The sequence below is a fragment of the Erythrolamprus reginae genome, chromosome 2 (genome assembly GCF_031021105.1).
Source record: "Erythrolamprus reginae isolate rEryReg1 chromosome 2, rEryReg1.hap1, whole genome shotgun sequence".
Taxonomy (NCBI): domain Eukaryota; kingdom Metazoa; phylum Chordata; class Lepidosauria; order Squamata; family Dipsadidae; genus Erythrolamprus; species Erythrolamprus reginae.
In genome coordinates this window covers 17,536,384-17,556,518 of record NC_091951.1, presented here as the reverse complement: position 1 = coordinate 17,556,518, position 20,135 = coordinate 17,536,384, and the positions used below count along the sequence as shown (strand labels likewise).

The following is a 20,135-nucleotide window of genomic DNA, read 5'->3' as shown; positions in this document are numbered from 1 at the left end:
TCACAGGTTTACCTAAATAGTGCAAACAGGTGAGGATCCTTCTCAGAATTGCTGAAAGGACTGCATTGTGGACTGGAGACAGATGAGATATATTCATGCCCCTCACCCCATTCTGGGAAGTCTTGTCCCCTCAGCAGATGCATTGTGTTAATATAACTATCTCATTTCTTATCTTGTCCTTCCCAAGTTTCATGACAATTTAATTTATCTATTTATTTATTTTACACTTTTATGATTATGTTAAATTAGCCTTACATTCTTTGTATGTTTATTTCTTTTGATTTCAAATAACCTTTTCAAAAAGAGCATACAAACCCAATAATAACTGCAATAAATAATTAAGTGTTATGAGCCTGAGAAACTACTTCATGATCAGATACCAATTTTTATCATTAAATGTCCCTTAGTATTTAGATCTGGTCTCAGGATAATAATGTAACACTTGGGGAAGAAGATGCAGCCCAGCAGGCCAGCACCAGAAGCCAAGATGGAGAAAACCTGCACGGCCACCATGTATTTTCCTTTGGTGCTCAAGTAAGTGGGCAGGAAAGAGACCCAGACACTGCAGAAGACCAGCATGCTGAAGGTGATCAGTTTGGCTTCATTGAATGCCCCAGGCAGGTTCCTGGCCAGGAAAGCCACTGTGAAGCAAATAGCAGCAAGGAAACCCATGTAGCTGAGAACAACATAAAACATGGTGACAGAGCCTTCATTGCATTGAACAATGATCTCTCCAGACTGGGAATGCAAGTCAGAGCCAGGAAATGGAGGAGACACTCCCAGCCAGATTGCACAAATTACAATTTTTCCAGCAGAACCAGAAAGGATGATGGAGTTGGCCAAGCTCTTCCCCAACCACCTCCTCACTCTGCTCCCTGGTTTCGTAGCCAGGAAGGCCAATACTACCATGATTGTTTTGGCTAACACACAAGACACAGCTACTGAGAAGATGATGCTGAACACTGTTTGTCGGAGAAGGCAGGTGGCTTTCCTTGGTCGGCCAATGAAGAAAAAGGAGGACAAGAAGCAGAGCAAGAGGGAAACTAGGAGGATGTAGGACAGATCACGGTTGTTGGCTTTGACAATGGGGGTTTCTAAGTATTTAAGGAATATGACTAAAACAATGCCTCTTGTTATAAACAAGAATACAGCAAGGGAGACCAGGATGATGCCCAGATGTTCTTCATAGGACAGGAAGGTTATTCTTTTGGGAATGCATTGGATTCTGTCTTCAGTTGGATATTTATCATCTGGACATTTGGTGCATTTTTCAGTATCTGAGAAAAGAGTAAGTCATATTATTTTTATAGTCTCTCCTTTCACATTCCAACAAAGACCTTCTTTGGATGACAGCTGATGCTGAGAGACAAGAAAACCCATAGTAATTCATAAATTGAAATATAGATATAGATACATATATTTTTTTCTGGTTGCCCATCTTAAATAAGTAGGCAGATTATAGTTAATTTTTTTAAAAAGACACAATATATATGACTACCTTGTTGAAATCAATGTATCACAATGCCTGGAAGAACAACCTCCAGATGATTGGGGGAGGGCTGTTGGGTTTCATGGGGGAGGATGTTCAGTAGGGCAGGAGAAGAAACAAAAAAGATGACTTTTGAGGATCCACACAGTGGCAATGTTTTAGGGTACAGACCTACATATATTGTATGGATGTACATCTGATTTACTGTATTCAAAAAGTGGTCTTTATTGTCCAAATTCAGATGGATTGCTGAATCTTGTCCTGATAGGTTTGTTCTTCTATGTTGTGGCATGTATTTGTGAAGTGATTGGGTTGTGCCTAGAGGCAAAAAGGAACTGTGATGCTCCTTCAATATACCAGGGTGATCCGACAGAAAAAACATGTATGTATGTATGTATGTATGTATGTATGTATGTATGTATGAATGTATGTAGAATAGAATAGAATAGAATAGAATTTTTATTGGCCAAGTGTGATTGGACACACAAGGAATTTGTCTTGGTGCATATGCTCTCAGAGTACATAAAATAAAATATACATTTGTCAAGAATGATGTGGTACAACACTTAATGATTGTCATAGGGGTCAAATAAGCAATGAAGAAGCAATATTAATAAAAATCTTAGGATATAAGCAACAAGTTACAGTCATACAGTCAACATGGGAGGAAATGGGTGAAAGGAATGATGAGAAAAACTAGTAGAATGTATATCACATTGCTCAATTTGTGTCTGGATGTTTTATCCTTGGAGTATCTTGGGTAAGGTGACCAGATTTTAACATTGGTAAAGAGGGATACCATTGCCCGGGGAGGGCAGGATTTGTGACAAAAAGCATCCTGTGGCCTAAAATAAGAAAATGAAAAGTGAAAGACCATAGCGCTTTCTAGCCCACTATTGGTTATGTAGATTGGTTATTTAATTAAGAAAGGCCTGAAAATAGGCCTATTATTTCTGGAATTTTGATGACTTAGCTGCCTGGCAGCAAGTTTTCCAAAGTCATGAGTTATCTTGTGAAATTAGTATACCACTGCTTATTTTTCAGTGGCTGAAGGATAAATCTAAACAGTAACTTATTTCTATAGTTGTTCATGTAAAAAAAGAGTATATGGATCTTCCTGTGTTTGTGAGTAATGAAATTAACATAGATAGTATGTTGTTTTCCTTTTTTTCAAAGCATTATGAAGAAGGAATTCTGTTGTTGTTTTTTAAAATGAAATATTTTCCCATTTTTATTCTATAAAGCTATATAAAAACTGTGAAAGAATTACTTGGAATTAAGAAGGACAGAATACCAAATCCAGAAATACGTTATATAACATAAAATATTATTTTCATTACATTTTCACGTCCATGAAAATAATAAGTTAAAAAAAATAGAAACTCAGAAGTATGTGAAATTACTGATAGCACTGTACCATTATTTCAGATTCAGAAAATGAAATTGATTAAGGAACACTTGTCAACAAGATTATTTTAAGCCTTCTTTTCTCTCCTCCCCCAACTTTGTACACCAAACTCCTATAGACAAGGGAAGGGAGCAAAATACAGTAGCTTGCCTGTTCTGCTTTACCAGAGAGGGACACGTTTGGTCTGTCGCTCTCTGTCTCTCTCTCTCTGTGTGTGTGTCTCTGTCTCTGTCTCTCTCTCTCTCTCTGACTGCTAGGCATGTGCAAAGCAACCCCCTCCCCATTTTTCTGCCTCCTTCACTCTCCTCAAGCTATTTTACATTTCAATTTCACAAGTAGAATCTGCCGGGGGGGGGGGGGGGGGCGGGACATGGAAGCCATGAAGAAGGAAGCTCAACTGATGATCGGCTAATGCAGAGGTCCTTCTTTCAGGCAGTGTGGAAGCTGAGCTGCCTGCTGGGCGTGATCACCCAGCATCAAAGGATGAAGAGCCGGTCCTTCCAGCTAAGAGGCGTTCAAGCTGTTGACTGGCAATTTTTTTAAAAAAGCGTGATTTTTTTAAAAAAACAACGCGGGACAAATGGCAAAAAAGCATGACTGTCCCGCCAAAAGTGGGACATCTGGTCACTTTATTTTTGGGGACCCTGAAGCCTTCAACATGGTCTCTTATGGGTCTAAGATGCACTACTTGGAATACTGACTCTTCTGGCTTAGTGTATTTTGGGGTTTAAGGGAGGGGTGAAATCCAGAAGGAATTTTTAGTTTGAAAAATTGGCAAATATCACCTCTGGCTGGCCGCAGAGTTGGATGGAAATGGAGAATTTGCAATATTTTTCCCTTGCCATGCCCACAGAACCGGTAGCAAAAAAAATTGGATTGCACCACTGGTTTAAAGCGTGGATGTATATTGTGTTGATTGAAAATCTTCTTGAGCTTTTCAGACATTCATGCAACTTATGGATTGACAACGTTGCTTTCTTTGTTCCTCTCTTCCTTGCCTATTATGGAGGAGCTGCTGCTGGGTCTTTTTTTGGATTTGATGAAGGCCCAGTTCAGATAGCTACATGTGCTGAGGGTTTCCTTGATGGGTTTTAGGTCCCCCCCCTCTTTGCTGGTAGGGAAACTTTCAGCTTGGTGCTGTAGGGTTCTGTTAACTCCCATTCTGTGCTCCAGTTCGTGGGCAGAATCAAAATGTAAATATTAATCACTGTATGTGGGCTTTCTGTTAATTTCAATATTAAGTCTTTTGTTTTTTCTTGTTCCTTGAACCCTAAAACTCTGGTCCTCCCAAGCAGATCTACAAGTCTACGGAGAGGGGTGGCATATAAATCTAATAAATAAATAAAATAAGATCTTTCTGTTATGTGGCTTTACGTTTTTTAATAAATATTGAATGTGTGAGTGAATGAGTGACTGATTGACTGACTGACTGATTGATATATCTTTCTTATTCATTATTATTTATTCCTTATTTATGGAATAAATTGAACATATTCAAAATAGAAATGAAGAATAAAATAGTAAAGTTCACATTAGATTAGATTAGATTAGATTTATTGGATTTATATGCCGCCCCTCTCCGCAAACTCGGGGCAGCTCACAACAATAATAAAAACAGTACATAGTAACAAATCCAATGCCCACCAAAAAATTCATAAAACAATCCCAATATATATAAAAACAGGCACACAGTCAATCAATCAAACAAACAACAAAACAACATGTGACTTTTAACACGCACTTTGATTTGGTTGAAGTTTGGGTTAATCCAATGCCTTTTCCTCTGGTGTCACTCACCTTCCTGTGTTGAGATGGTCCCCTCTGGACAAGGAATACAATCATAGCAGCAGATTGGTTCTTCCTTCCGAGTCCGTTTTACAAATCCAGGCTGACAATTGTGCACACATTTGGACTGAGGCAGAGACTAAGCAGAAAAACAAATCCATTCCAAAATATCTGCCAAAATTGTATTCATTAAGTTGATTAAAATTAAAAGAAACTCTGCTTAGGAAAGAAACTTCTGAGCAGTAGATCAGGAAAAGGTTTCTTCTGGACTACATAAAGTATTTCAAAGCCATTCCCCTTTGAAAATACTACAAATACTTGTTCCAGTTAAATATATATTTTCAATAGAGATGCCACGCTGGTGAAATAAGACTAAAGATTACTGACTAGTTTCTAGAATTATAGTGAGGTGAAATCATAAGAACATCAGTGATGGGTTCCTATGGTCAGGTACGCAGAACTGGTAGAAAACATTTGGTCAGGTATGTAGAACTAGTAGAAAATTTTTGAATTGTTTTCTCTTTTTTTCCCTTCTGGGCTCTGGGTATTTATTTATTTATTTATTTTATTTATTTATTGGATTTTTATCCGCCCCTCTCTGAGGATTTGGGGCGGCTTACAACATGTGAAAAAATACAGTTCTGAAATTCAATAAAACTAAAAACAAACAGTCTAAAAACCCAATTTAATCTAAAAAACAGGCATATTCAATCCACCAACATTCTTTCCATTCAACATACATTAATTCATAGGCAGGGGCTGAGGATTAGTGTCTCCAAGCCTGTCATCACAGGTGCATCGTCAAATCCTTATGAAAGGCAAGGAGGGTGAGGGTGGTACAAATCTCTGGGGGGACCCGATTCCAGAGGGCCAGGCCCCTCACAAAGAAGGCTCTTCCCCTAGGCCCTGGCAAGCGAAATTTCTAGTCAATGGGACCTGGAGAAGGCTGACTCTGTGGACCTGACTGGTTACTGGGGCTCATGTGGCAGAAGGCGGTCCTCTAAGTAACCAACACTTTGAATTGCATTCAGAAACCAATTGGCAGCCAATGCAGCCTGCGGAGTGTTGGAGAAACATGGGCAGCCCATGACTGCTCGTATGGCTGTATTCTGCATGATCTGTAGTTTCCAAACACTCTTCAAAGGTAGCCCCATGTAGAGAGCATTGCAGTAGTCGAATCTTGAGGTGATAAGGGCATGAGCGACCATGAGTACTGTCCAGATAGGAACAGAACTGGTGCACCAGGCAAACATGAGCAAGTGCCCCCCTCACCACAGCCAAAAGATGGTGGTCTAACGTCAGCTGTGGATCAAGGAGAATACCGAAGTTGCACACCCTCTCTGAGGGGGTCAGAAGCTTCCCTCCCCCTATGGTAATGGATGGACAGATGGAATTGTCCTTGGGGGGCAAAACCCATAGCCACTCCATTTTGTCGGGGTTGAGTCTGAGCCTGTTAACACCCATCCAAACCCTAACAGCCTCCAGATACCGGCATATCACTTCCACTGCTTGGAAATGTATAGCTGAATATCATCAGCATAGTGATGGTAATTCACCCCGTGCCATTGGATGATCTCAACCAGCGATTTCATTTAGACTTTAAAGAGCACGGGGGAGAGGACCAACTCCTGAGGAACCCCACAAGGGAGGAACTAGGATCAACCTCTGTCACCCCATTAACACCATCTGACCAGAGAGATAGGAGGTGAGCCACTGTAAAACAGTGCCTCCCACTCCTGTCCCTTCCAGTTGGCACAGAAGGATACCATGGTTGATGGTATACAATTCCCACAGCCGACTTACCGGCCGGTGGGGTTTGCGGCGATCGGCGGGGATGGAGGTCGCCATGTTGGGGGGCGGAGTCACGGCACCCACGTCGGGTGCCGTGACCACGTGGTGCGGTGCGTGGGCACCGATTGGCCGGGCGAGTGTAGGCAGCCCTATAAGAGGGGGCTGCCTTGTGGCGCAGCAGTCTCGCCCGGAGCATCGTGAGGCGAGGCTGCTGCTGCTGCTGCCGGCTCGTGGCTGCGTCATTCGACCTGCGTCACAGGCCCGAAGGCCGGGGAAGCAGCCGATCGTCGAGGGACACTCGGCGGGCACCTCTGAGGCTTGAAGAGCCGCGATCGGCGGCTGGAGAGGCAGTTCGCTTCGGCGACACCCCGTCAGGGTTTGGAGGCGCAATTTCGAGCGGTGTTGATGGCGGGGGGAGGAAACAGCCGTTCAGGGGCCCGGCGGCGGGCTGCAAGGGGGCAGGCCGGAGGGTTAGGCACCCCCCCCATCGAGCCCCGCCGCACCGGGAGAAGGAGGGCGCCCAAGCGGGCATGGAGCGAGGCCCCAGGGGCAAGGCCTGCCGGGAGGCAGGCTAGTGAGGACGGCCCCAGGGGGGTGGCGACCCCCCGGGGGCGCACAAGGGGCCGAAGGGGAGCTTCAGTGGGGGCGAGGGGTCCCCGCCAGGGCCGGGCCCCGCCCGTGGATCCACTGGGGGCCCCAGGGGTGTTTTCTGGCGCAGAGGAGGGGCCTCTTAGCGGTATGGAATCGGGTTTATCGGAAGCAGAGGCATCTGCTGCAAGGCCTGCCAGGAGGGGGCAGGGGGCTAGGGATTCACTTTCTGTTTCCTCACGTATACTGTCTTCATTACTCGAGAAACTGGAAGAGAGGCCAAAGAAGCGGGGCAGGTCTCGTCGGGGCCGGGCCACGCAAGTTGCCAGCGCAGAGGGGTCTCGGAGCTCATCAGAGTCGGCTGGGAGCCCACAGAGATCCCACGAGGACCGGCATGCGCAGTCAAAGACCAAGCGGAGGAAGGCCAGCAGGATGGTGTCCGGCTCTGAGGAGGCTGACGACGACTCCTCTCACTGGGGTGAGTGCCCTGTGCCTAGGCACCGGTGGTCCCTCCCAAGAGGGCCTCGTGGCAGGCTACGGGCTACAAAACGCACGACACAGGGGGGTCAGAGGACCTGGCGCTCCCGCACAGCTGCGCAAGCTTGGAGGAGGGGGCGTAGAAGGGCAGTGGCTAGGAGGCACAAACGGAAGAGGGATACCTCGAGGGACAGCTCAGGGTCAACCACCTCGGGGTCTATCAGTACTTCTTTTGACAGCGATAATCCTTTCGCGCCGGGCCTACCAGACACTCCGCTTAGTATGCACATGTCCCAGTCCCTCAAACGTAAAATTTGGCGGGGCGCTTACGTGGACATGTTTCAGATTTTGCTACCGGCAAAGTCTAAGAAGGAGAAGGATAAAGAGGGCAAGAAGGGGTCGGATGACCCAAAAGGCACCAAAATGGACAAGGGAATTCTGTCGTGGGCGTATGCATTTTTGGCCTACCACTCTGTGGTGGTAGAAGATGATGTCCATAAGACACATGAGCTCATCTTGTACATGAACATGATTCTGAGAGCGTATCAGGAGTTTGGGGGGGAGGCTTGGAAGCGATATGACGAGGATTTTCGCAGGTTCGCCGCCCACAATAGACACTGGCCGTGGGATATGCGGCATAACGATTTGTGGCTTCAGGCCACGCAGCAAGCGTCAACTCCGGCCAGTGGGCGAACACCCACAGGTCATCTGCTCTTAACAACGGGCAAGGAGGCTACTCTTCCCCGCCCGGCGGTGGGGACGGGGACCCCGGCCTCCGGCCAACGCAGCACGGCTGGGTCGTCCTTTCGAGGCCAGCCGTACTGTTACGAGTACGGCGCTAGAGGGGCCTGTTCCAGGGCATATTGTCGTTTTCGCCACGCCTGCGCCTTGTGTAGTGGCAGACACCCGACCTCCGCTTGTTACAGGGGACGGGGTGGGGCCGGCTCCAAGGACGCCGGGACCCCCGCCAAACCCCAACCTGGGGGAGCTCAAGGTAAGGGGCCCAACCCCCGTTAGATTGGACAGGTTGCAGCATTGGCTCACCGGCTACCGCCCCAAGAAGGGTGCGGATTTCCTGCTCGCGGGGTTTACCGCGGGCTTCAGGATCCCGTACGGGGGGCCGCGCAGGGCCTGCATGGCGGACAATTTGAGGTCTGTGGCAGGTATGGGCCACGTAGTGCGGGACAAAATTATGAAGGAGGTGCGCGAGGGCCGGGTTTTGGGCCCCTTTTCGGAGCCCCCCCTGCCCTTCCTGCAGGTGTCCCCACTCGGTGTGGTGCCCAAGAGGGCCGCGGGTGAGTTTAGGCTTATACATCACCTGTCGTTCCCCCCTGGTGAATCGGTGAACGACCACATTCCCGAGGAGCTCTGCTCGGTGCGCTACACACCATTCGAGACGGCTGTCGCGATGGTCCGGGCGTGCGGAGTGGGGGCACTGATGGGGAAGTGTGATATCAAATCGGCCTTCCGGCTTTTGCCCATTCACCCGGGGGATTTCGACTTGTTGGGTTTCCAGTTCGAGGGCGGGTTCTTTGTTGATAGAGCCTTGCCAATGGGTTGTTCTATATCCTGCTCGTTGTTTGAGAAGTTCAGTTCATTTTTGGAGTGGGCACATGTTAAAAGTACGGGTTTTGCGTCTGTAGTACATTATTTGGATGATTTTCTATTCGCGGGGCCGGCGGGCGCCGTCGATTGTCAGCAGGGAATGTTGGGTTTCCAGGCTTTATGCGCGGATTTAGGCGTACCTTTGGCTCACGAAAAGACCGAGGGGCCTTCGACCAAACTGACATTTTTAGGAATCGAGGTGGACTCCGTTGCACAAACGTGTAGGCTACCCGATGACAAACTGACTAGACTCAAGGAAGCGGTGAGGGTCGCACGAGCCGCAAAGAAGGTGACTCTGAGACAGGTGCAGGAGCTGGCTGGCCTGTTGAATTTTGCTTGTCGGGTGATTGCGCCAGGAAGGGCCTTTATGTTTAGACTGTACAGGGCAACGGTTGGCGTGTCAAAACCGCACCACAGGATCAGGTTATCGAAGAGTGTTAGGGAGGACCTCGTGGTGTGGCAAGCGTTTCTGGACGGGTACAACGGTGTGTCATTGTGGAGGCAGGATATGCTGCTGAAAGCGGACTTTCAAGTGAAGTCCGATGCGGCGGGCACGACCGGCTTTGGAGTGGTGTGGCAGAGCAAATGGTTCCGGGCTGACTGGCCGCAGGAGTGGCGAGGAGGGGCCATCTGTAGGGATTTGACATTTCTGGAGCTATTCCCAATAGTCGTGGCCATTGAGCTGTGGGCATCCAGTTTTGCCGGTAGGACAGTCCACTTTTGGTGTGACAATATGGCGGTAGTACACGTAGTGAATACTCTTTCCTCTAGGAACGAACGGGTTATGGGTTTGGTCCGGCATATGGTTATGAGATGCCTTGCCAACAATATGCTTTTCCGGGCACATCATGTTCCAGGGGTAAGAAACGGGGTGGCTGACGCTCTGTCCAGGGGGCAGTTGGCTAGGTTCCGGCTGCTTGCCCCACAGGCCGAGGAGTACTCGGAAGCAGCCCCACAGCATCTGTGGCTGATTGGAGGGCCGACGTAAGCAAGGCCATGGATTTGGCCATAGCTCCCAGCACCAGGAGAGCATACCAGCGGGCAGGTAGGGAATTTTGGGCTTTTCGTCATGATAGGAGATACGATCAGCTCTGGCCGGCCCCGGTCGAACACCTGCTCAAATTTTGCGCGCTTGACCGCCGCCGTGGGTTGTCTGCCCGGACGATTAGGGGCAAGTTGGCAGGCCTGGCCTTCGTAGCCAAGTCTCGGGGCTTTGCGGACACCACAGGGGATTTCAGGATTAGAAAGACATTAGAGGGTTGGATCAGGGAGAAAGGTCAGGCCCAGGGTGACAGCAGGCGTCCCCTAAAGCTCACCCACTTGATGGGGCTTTACGAGCTGTGGGGTCGGCTCTGCCGCTCTGATTATGAGGCATCACTGTACCACGCTGCGGCGGTGACCTTGTTTTTCGGGGCTTTTCGGGTTAGCGAGGTTCTAGCAGCTTCCAGAGCCGATAGCTCCGGCCAGGCGTTCACCACAAGGGATATCAAGTTAGGTCGTAGCTCGGTGTCCTTGAGGTTGCGACGGTCCAAGACCGACCAGAGGGGTAGAGGTGTGACGGTCCAACTTTCCCGGGCTAACAACCGGCGGGTATGCCCGGTGGCCGCGCTGGGGGCGTATTGGGCCCACAGGGGTGTAGAGCCGGGTTTTTTGTTTTGTCATGTGTCCGGGGAACCCCTGACCAGGTACCAGTTCTGGGCTGTCACGTCCAAGGCGCTGGCAAGGCTGGGCTTGGACCCCAGACGTTACAGGACTCACTCATTCAGAATAGGTGCAGCGTCGTTGGCAGCAGTCGAAGGTTTCAGCAGGCTGGATATAAAGACAGTGGGCCGCTGGAGATCTGGGGCCTTCCGGACGTACATCCGCCCCTAGGTGAGTGGGGCGGGGCGGGGGGGTTACGCCGGGCCGCCAGTCTGATGCCGCTCTGCTTCCTCCCTTTCTCTAGCCCGACGACTTGACTGGCGCCGCAGAATCCTGATATGTGGCCACAGCATGGTGTACTGGGCCGAGCGGAGGGCCCGTGAGACGACGCCCGGCACGAATTTGGAGATCGATCGAGCGGTGGTTCAGTGGCTGGGCCGACGAGGCCTACGTTGGCGGGAAGTTCTCCCACTGTTGTTCAACAGTGGGAGGGTGCGAGGGGTGCCGGGCTGTTTGGTCTTGCACGTTGGTGGGAACGATCTGGGAGCAATGACAGGTGTGGAGCTGCTGTGGCACATTTGGGAGAGTTTGCAGGTGATCTGGGAGCGGTGGCCAGATACGTGTGTGTGGTGGTCCAACATCCTGCCCAGGAGGAGTTGGCGGCAGGCTAGAAGCCCTAGCGCAGTGGATAAGGCTAGGAAGAGGGTAAACAGAGCGGTTAAGAAGTGGGTGATTCAGGCTGGGGGTGGAGTGATAGACCATCCAGACATCAGGGCATCCCTCATAGACTTGTACAGACAGGACGGTGTACACTTGACCGATAGTGGGAACGATAAATTTATAGCCGACCTGCAGAGGTGCCTGCACATATATGTGCAGGGGGGGGAGCAGGGGGAATAAATTAAAATTTCACCCCCTGCTGTGGCCGATAGGGGGCGGAAAATAAAATAATTAGCAACTGGTGAGCTCCTTTTGGGGCACCTCTACTGAGGTGAGGGGCGAGCTCCTTCTCGGATTACAGGGCTCGACCGGCCTGGGTCCGGGGAGTGAGTCGCTCCTGTGGCTCGCTGGCTGGAGTTTAATGTAGACCAGTAGCGAGCCATCCCATACGCCAGGTGTGGCGTAGTAAGGGTGCAGGGGGTAGGTGTAGTTTAACATGACCCGCACCCAGTTTCAAGGAGTTTTCGCCCCAGGGTTGCTGTCTGAATTGGGCACGTTATTCCGCCCCCATTTGATTTTGCACCCTGCAGGTCATGTGGGGTTAATGGTTTAAATAAGTTAATAAGTTAAGAATTAAGTTGTTGAATAAAAGTGACCCCGTTATACCCACACCTTGTGTCCGACTATTACTCCGCCTGCGCCGCAAAGCGGCTGAGAGGTCAAGAAGCACCATGATAGAGAATTGATTCCAATTCTGGGCCTGCCAGAGATCATCCTTCAGCATGACCAAAGCAGTTTCTGTGCTGTAGTCGGGCCTGAATCCTGACTGTTCAGGGCCCAGATAATTGGCTTCATCCAAGGACCATTGGAGCTGGAGTAACACCACCTTCTCAACAACTTTCCCTATAAAGGGAAGGTTGGAGACCGGATGATAGTAGGGAAGGCTTCTTGAGGAGATTTTATCTGTGAAAAACTTATTGAAGTCCTCAGCATTACCCTGCAAGAGTTCATCAACAGACACACACACCAATTAAGGAGGGAGCGAGTCAACCTAAGCAGGACAGCTGGGCGGGATTCCTCAGATGCAATCAGGATGACATTATATGCACATTGTGTCTCCCTGAGCACCACTTTGTAAGTCTCCATATGAGCTCTTACAAATGTCTGGTCAGATTCAGATGGTTTTTCCTAACGCAGTAAATGTGGTTGAATGTGTATAATTTTAGAAGAGCTGTGCATGCGTGTGTATACATACACATACAGTTTATATAGTAGATAATGTATATTTTTGTGTTCCTGTGTGTAATATATATGTACACCTATGGCATATATACTTAGGATTAAAGAGTATGTTTTGGATGTTCAATAATAGGAAATAGATAGGGAAATTTTATCCCTTTGAGGCGAGGAGAGGCCAGGCGCCCTAACCCTTGAGTTGAGTGACGTCAAGTTGCCCACCTTTAAGCCAGTCACATGACCTTTAAGCCACCCTGGTCACATGATCATCAAACCTCTCCGACCTGGTCACATGACCAGCAAGCCACATCCACAAGAAGAATCAGATTACTATAAAATATGGGCAACATTTTACGATTGGCTAAAGAAAAGAGCAACAAAGAAATAAATAAAAATCTACGCAAAGCAACACGTCGAATAAAAGAATTGAAAAATTAATACTATGTGAAAGAAGCAAAATTCTCTGATCAAACACTTAAAAAGTGGGGAAACTTTCATTTCCCTAATGTTGTGTGTGTATGTTTTTATGTTTGTTTTTTCTTTTTTGTATGTTATATTTGAAAAAAAAACAAATAAATGTTTTTTAAAAAAAAGATAAGCAATTGCATTCAAGGGCTTTTAGGATGCCAAATAAAAGTAGCAATTCATTACAAACTGACCCTCATTATTTCAATTGTCAAAAAGGGTGGTGGGAAAAGGCAACACTCAATCCTTCACTTTTCTAGTTTAAGGCATTATCTCATGTTGGACAAGTCATTGTGGTTCCATTTTGACTGAACACTTTGGATTACCTTCCTATCAGCAGGAGGCCTAACCCAGTGGGGTGAAAAAGAGGTATAAATAACTCTGTTCAGATATGGGCTCTTTATATATATCTGATCTTGCTGTTTCAGGGGACACTAACACCAACTATACAGATAGAAAAGTTTCCAATATTTTCAAGCACCTTGTTCAGCAACTTTAGCCGTGAAAGAGCATCTTGGTTGATAATAAGCCTCTTTCTTTCAAAACTCCCCAGTTGCTCTTTGATGGGATCCTTCTTGGGGAAAAGCAACCAACTTATGATATTCAGATCTGCTGCTACATTTCCACTTTTGTCCAAGTATATTTTCTCCCCAGAAAAATTGCAAAACTCATTCTTCTCCAGGAAGGGATGGAACTAAAATTGAAACATCCAGGAATTTTGAAAGCAACTTGAAACATCCTAAAAGGAGGAGAAATCTTAAAGCTCAGCCAGTGAACAAGAAATGTTCAATCCTTCCTTCACTATTTGCCTAAATAGCAATAGCACTTAGACTTTATGCCACTTCACAATGCTTTTACAGCCTTCTCTAAATGGTTTGTAGAATCAGCATGTTGCCCCCAACAATCTGGCTCCCATTTTACCAACCTTGTAAGGATGAAAGGCTGAGTCAAGCTCCTGGAAGAGAGCAATGAGTTAGCCAGCAATACTAGCACTGTAACCAGTGAAGGGCTGCCGGTTGCTGGCGCTCCTGGAATGCTCATGGTGGTGGGCGCGCACACACACTCTTGGGGTGAGATTTGGCAGGAGGAACCGAATCTTGTGCAAAGACACTCTCATGTACAAGATTTTGCCAATTTTTGGCAAAATTCCAAATGCAAAGAAGCAGAAAATGCCAAAAACTGGTGAAAAAAGGCTGCTACTATTGCTGCTCGGAAGAGGAGGGGAGCAGAAGAGCCCCTCCATTGAGTGATATCTTTTCTCCTCCTCTCCTCTGCCCCCCGTCATGCAAAAGGTGAGAGACATCCGACCACCCCTGCCCCCATTCCTAAAGGCTCCCCTTCCCCTTCACCCTACTAACAGATTCTACACCATTTCACCACCCATCTGGTCTCTTTAAACTTTTTTTCTCTCCCCTACTTGGAGTATAAGATGCACCTTAGTTTTTTGGGAGGAAAATAGGGAAAATAATCTGCTTACTTGATATTCATTTGGCTAGCGTCCTTATCTGGTCAGTTTCAGCACATTATTTTATCTCCTGGTTGTTCTGCCTGACGGGGTTCAGGCAGTAATGAAAGGTCCAGGAAAGAAGGTCAGACACACACAGGCAGTGATAAACAGCAAAATTGTATTAAACACAAAAGGAAAAGTTAAACAAAATGTCCTTATTCTTCAGGAGTAAAACACAGTTCTAGGCGAAAGTTCAGATAGATACAAAGTGCATGTGGAGGGAAAAGGCAAACAAATACACAGTTCACGTAGCAGGAAAGTTCCAGGAGTTCTCCAAAGTCATGAGGCACGATAGAAGCAGCGACTCACAGGTTTCCCAATGCCCACTTGCCTGACAATGCTGGGTTGAATCCAAAAGCACAGAGCAAAAACCTCAAAGCAGGGAACAGCAAAGCCACACAAACCACACAGATAAACGTCCATGGTTTGCCTCTGCCTCTGTTCCCTTTTGTAACTGTAGCCCTCATTATGGGGATCACACCCAGCCCTCATTCTGTGGACCACACCCATACACAGGTGACACCAGAATCACCGTTGATAACCCTACGTTGCATTGCTCTGCGGCTACGCATATTGATTATCTGTTCGGCATTCGAATCCAGAGAAGAGAGGCTATACGATGGGCTGGCTGCCAAGTCCCCTGGACTGTCTGCCAGTTCCTCCGAGCTGTCTGCCAACTCCTCTGAGCTATCTGCCAAATCCTCTGGGCTGTCGGCCACGTTTTCCTGGCTGTCAGCCAGGCTTTCACAATCGCTCTGTGACGCATCTCTCACATACGTGGGAGCCCAGGCCCAAACACAACACTGGTTAGGGCTTAAAAAAACTTATTTGGAGAGAGTAACAATAAAAGAGCTCGCAAGCCAGTAAGGGCTGGGAACATCATTATCACCTGGAAAGAAACATTCGGAACAAGTAGAGCAATGAAAAAAAAACCCTGCTTGGAAAAAATTCTTCACAGAGAGAAACAATGAAAGAGCTTGCAAGCCGGTAAGAGATGAGAACATTGTTAGCACCTGGTTAAGTCTGGAAAGAAACATTTAGAGCGAGTAGAGAATGAAAAAAACCCTACAAAGACAGGGTTTGGAAAACATTCTTAGTAAAGAGTAACAATGAAAGAGCTTGCAAACCAGTAAGAGCTGGGAACATCATTAGCACCTGGTTAGGGCTAGAAAGAAACTTATTCAGAGCAAGTTAGAGCAATGAAAGAAACCCTGAAAAGACTCAGGGCATGAAACATTATTCTCAGAGAGAAACAATGAAAGAACCTGCAAGGTAAGAGCTGGGAAGATCGTTAGCAACTAGTTAGGACTGAAAAAAGAGCCACATTCAGAGTATAAGACGCACCCTAATTATCAGCCTCTTTTAAGGAGGAAAAAGGTGCATACTCACTCTGTGCCACTTGTGGCCACCACAACTAAATGCAAAGACTGAGCAGCCATCAGTCTAAAAAACTTTAATTTGATTCCTGCAGTGAGGAGGGATTAGACTAAATGCTCTCGGGTTTAGCTGAAATTTAGGAATATAAAGTTCTATCATGCTAATTACAAACCCATAGGTATAAGAATGTAAAATGTATACATTTTAAATAATTTTATAAAAGCAGTAATATCAAAATATAATTGTCATGGTGCCTGCTCTTTGGAACATAATCCTGTGAACTAAATCTGGTCTCAGGTTGGCCAGCTTAGTGATTCAAAGAACAAGTAAGTTGAAATGATTCCCCTACATGGCGTTTAATTTTTTTTCTAAATAGGAAACATGATGTTTTTGGGAGTATAAGACGCACCTTCTCTGCCCCCCCCCCCAAGAGGCTTAAATTTGGGTGCATCTTATAATCTGAATGTATGGTTTTTAAAAAGATTTTCCCCCAGCTCTAATGAGATGCTAATGATCTTTACGGCTTGCAGGATCTTTTCCTTGCTACCGCGAAGGTTTTTTCCAGCCCTAACCAGGGAATAAAATAATGTGCTGAAGATGATCTGACTAAGGATGCTTGCCAGGGGGAATACATGGTAGGTAGATTTCCCCCTCCTATTCCCCCTACCCTAAAACCAAGCACCGTCTTATACTCCAGTGCATCTTATATTCTGAAAATATGGTAGGTTTGATGAATCCTAGTCAGGACCCCATACCTGCCATGGCTCTAGCCTTGGAGTCTCCAATTTCTCTTTCTCCTCCATTTTTTTCCTCCTAGCTATTGAGGAATATGCAATATTCAAGGCATGGACCAAAGTCTTAACAAAACTTAAAAAACGGTGTTCATTTTTTATCTGAATTCTGTTCTTTTTCTCTTCCATGTCCAGTGGTGCTATCTGGGTGCATCTCCTCCTCCCCTTGCTAGAAAGGAAATGATTTGAAAAAGAACAGCGAAAAGACTGGTCTTCAAATTTGGAATCCCTAAAAAGATTGGGTTGAAAGGCATCATCATTTAGCCATTTTCTTTTCTGAAAAGAAAAGGCCCAAATACTATGTATATATTCGTAAAGTGTATGCCTTGTCATTGTCAGTTTCTCAACCGTTGTAGTGATCCAGACTTTCCCTTCAATGGGTCCTGGCAAACCTTCAATTGTTAAATGGATGTGCTGAACTCTATCCACAAGGGAGAAAAATTCTAAGAAGTGTACAAAGACATTGACTTTTCTCCACTTAAAAATGGCATTTCTAAGATGTTTTATACCTCTCATCATTGAGAATTGATGTGAGAATTGATGTGAAACCCCATTTTTGAGAAGCATAGGAGTGAAAGTTCTCATGAAATTCTCTCCCTCCTCTGTGTCTGCTGAAAAGAGACCAATCAAAGTCCATCTGAAATGGAGGAGAAGTTGGACAATTCCTAGGTACTGGATCCCATTTTTGGGGAGCATGTGATGGAAAAAGGGAATTTGACTTTTATCACTCAGAGCCTCTGAAATAATTCCATAACTGATCTGAAGATGCAATAAAGAATGGTGTATTATATTTAGATCATTTGAAATCCAAAATGTAAGCTTTTAAGACGTATAAAACATGAACATATTAGAATAATTTATAGTTCTTAACCCTTAAGACATATCAATATAAAGAATAAAATGAAGAATATTAGCAAGTTTGAATATAAATATTTGTCCAATCTGGGGCCTAAGATATGGCCCTTGATTGACTCTGTTATCCACCCATCACCACCATTCTAATCTTTACCAGATAGAGAAACACACAAACAACCTGTGGGACTTTGTAGGTGCCTACTAATGTTGACATCTGAATTGAGATTTCATCAAGAGATCCATCAAGAACAGCCATCAGGTGGTCCTTCTTGCCACAGCTGTAGTTGGGAACATTGGCTTCTCCAGTTGAGAGCATGTCTAGCAAGGCGTCTGAAGTGCCACGGGTGTTTGAATAGTTGTCATGGATGTTGTAGCCAAGTGTGAGATTGTACAAAAGCTGCGAATTTATGTTCACTTGTTGAATGGCAAAAATGAAGCATAGGATTCTTTCTGGATTAGTAAATGTAATGCTGTAAAAAAATACTGTTTTTATGAAGATTGGCAAAGTGGGATTAAGATTTAATATTCACAAATATATCATTACTTGTAATAGTGCTCATTTTTAATTTGTGCAATGACCAAGATTCAAAATTGTTCAATCATGAAAATAGAATAATCAGCAGAGGATTTAGCATAACTGACACAGAGAAGCAATTCTAAAAACAAGCCATTCTTTATTATTACTTGAATCAAGCATTGAATGGTTATGAAAATAGGGGAATGGGTTCAGCAAAGGCAACCAGAAACTTTTGAATAACCTAGTTGTGATTAACTCAGGTTTGTACAAGACGTGTGAGTGTGTGTGTGTGTGTGTGTGTGTGTGTGTGGAGGGGGTTACCCTGTCTTTGGATTTGGGTCTCTTAAAAGAAGACATAAGAAAAAAGCCATGGAAATTCAAATGATTCAAGATATTAAAACAGGTCCTACAATATTGGAGTAACTGAAAGAAAAGAAGAAAAGAGTTAGAAATGCAAATGGATGGAATGCAACTCCATCCCATTTAATGACTTACGAGAACGACTGAAAATAAGGAGCTGTGTTGAAAGTAATTGTTGTATCAGATATCATTGTGGCAATGGATACTATACTAATGAGGTGGTCTCCTGGCTTGTAATAGCTCTGTAGTTTTTTCCCCTTGTGCTCCTCCAACCTCAACAGGCACTTCATTTTCAGCTTCCCATAGACTGGCTGGGATATCAGCAGAAGCAGAAACAGAAGGAGGAGGTCCATAATTCATGGGGCTGAATCAATTTTATTATTTATTTATTTTATTTATTATTTGGATTTGTATGCCGCCCCTCTCCGAAGACTCGGGGTGGCTCTTCCTCCGAAGACTCGGGGCGGCTCAATCCTCTTCCTATTTCTAAGGAAGAACAAGAGAGTTTGAAGAATTCAAAGCATTCTCATAAGATGGAAATGAGAGTAACTTTCTTGACTGAGAGGGAAATAACCGAACTTAACCTGGAAAGGAAAGAAAGGAAAGGTACATTCAAGAAGCACAGTCCCTGAATGTCCCATCATTTGTGCAACATGGAGTGTGACCTGAGACATTTCTGATGCAAGATCCCTTTCAAGTAGCTTCAGTCTGATGTTTACATCAAAGGCGATCACTGGAGAAATATCAGGAGAAAGCTCACGGATGAGGATTTTAATAATTACTGTAAGAAGAAACTTTCCTCTGGGGATCCTGAACTACTTCAGGGCCTCCATATGCATGGGAGAAGCTGTAGAAAAGCGTAGTGAAAAATCATAGCTATACCCTAGGGGGCACTGATCAGAAGTGGCTGTGGTCCTTGCTTTCTGTTGTGAGGGCTCCAATATTTGAGACTTTCAAAGGAAGACTGGACTGCCATTTTTTCCGGAATGGTGTAGGGCAGTGGTGGTGAACTTATGGCACAGGTGCCACAGGTGGCACGCAGAGTCATATATTCTGGCACACGAGCCATTGCCCTTGCTCAACTCCAACATGCTTGTGTGCACCAGCCAACTGATTTTTACTTGCATAGAGGCTCCGGGAGGGCATTTTTTGGCTTCCAGAGAGCCACCAGTGGGTGAGAGAGGGCGTTTTAAAACTCCCTCGGCCCAGGGAAGCCTTTTGAGCTTGAGGAAGGCAAAACACGAGACTACTGTTGTGAGCCGCCTCGAGTCTTCGGAGAGCGGCGGCATACAAATCTAAGTAATAAATAAATAATAAATAAATAAATACTGGGCCCACCAGAAGTTGGGAAACAGGGAATTTCCAGCCTCCAGTGGGCCTCCAGGAGGTGGGGGAAGCAGTTTTGCCCTCCCCAGGCATTGAATTAAGGGTGTGGGCACTCGCACATGCGTAATAGTGCACGTGCATGCTCGTTCGGCACATGAAGGAAAAAATGTTCAACATCACTGGTGTAGGGATTCCTGCCTGAGCGGGTGTTGGATTAAATGACCTATAAGGTCCCTTCCAACATAAGTAAGTAAATA

The 20,135-nt window shown here is 46.0% G+C and overlaps 1 protein-coding gene across 1 annotated transcript; it reads right to left on the bottom strand.

The window, feature by feature from the left end:
* Nucleotides 1-372: 372 nt before the first annotated feature.
* LOC139159205 (vomeronasal type-2 receptor 26-like) lies at nucleotides 373-18,912 on the bottom strand. Its single transcript, XM_070736556.1, has 6 exons — nucleotides 18,826-18,912; nucleotides 17,830-18,072; nucleotides 16,785-17,579; nucleotides 13,627-13,839; nucleotides 4,695-4,821; nucleotides 373-1,277 (listed from the first exon to the last, which is right to left on the bottom strand). The coding sequence occupies exons 1-6, from the start codon at nucleotides 18,910-18,912 to the stop codon at nucleotides 373-375; spliced, it is 2,370 nt and encodes a 789-aa protein (XP_070592657.1).
* Between the last annotated feature and the right edge of the window lie 1,223 nt (nucleotides 18,913-20,135).

What these genes read in the sequence shown, in the direction of transcription:
- LOC139159205 (XM_070736556.1), bottom strand. Translation starts at nt 18,912, where the DNA reads ATGAATTATGGACCTCCTCCTTCTGTTTCTGCTTCTGCTGATATCCCA. An exon ending in TTTGTGTGTTTCTCTATCTG is followed by an intron (nt 17,580 to 17,829) that starts GTAAAGATTAGA and finishes TTGCATCTTCAG; the next exon opens with ATCAGTTATGGAATTATTTC. An exon ending in GACCATCTCAACACAGGAAG is followed by an intron (nt 1,278 to 4,694) that starts GTGAGTGACACC and finishes CTCTTTTCTCAG; the next exon opens with ATACTGAAAAATGCACCAAA.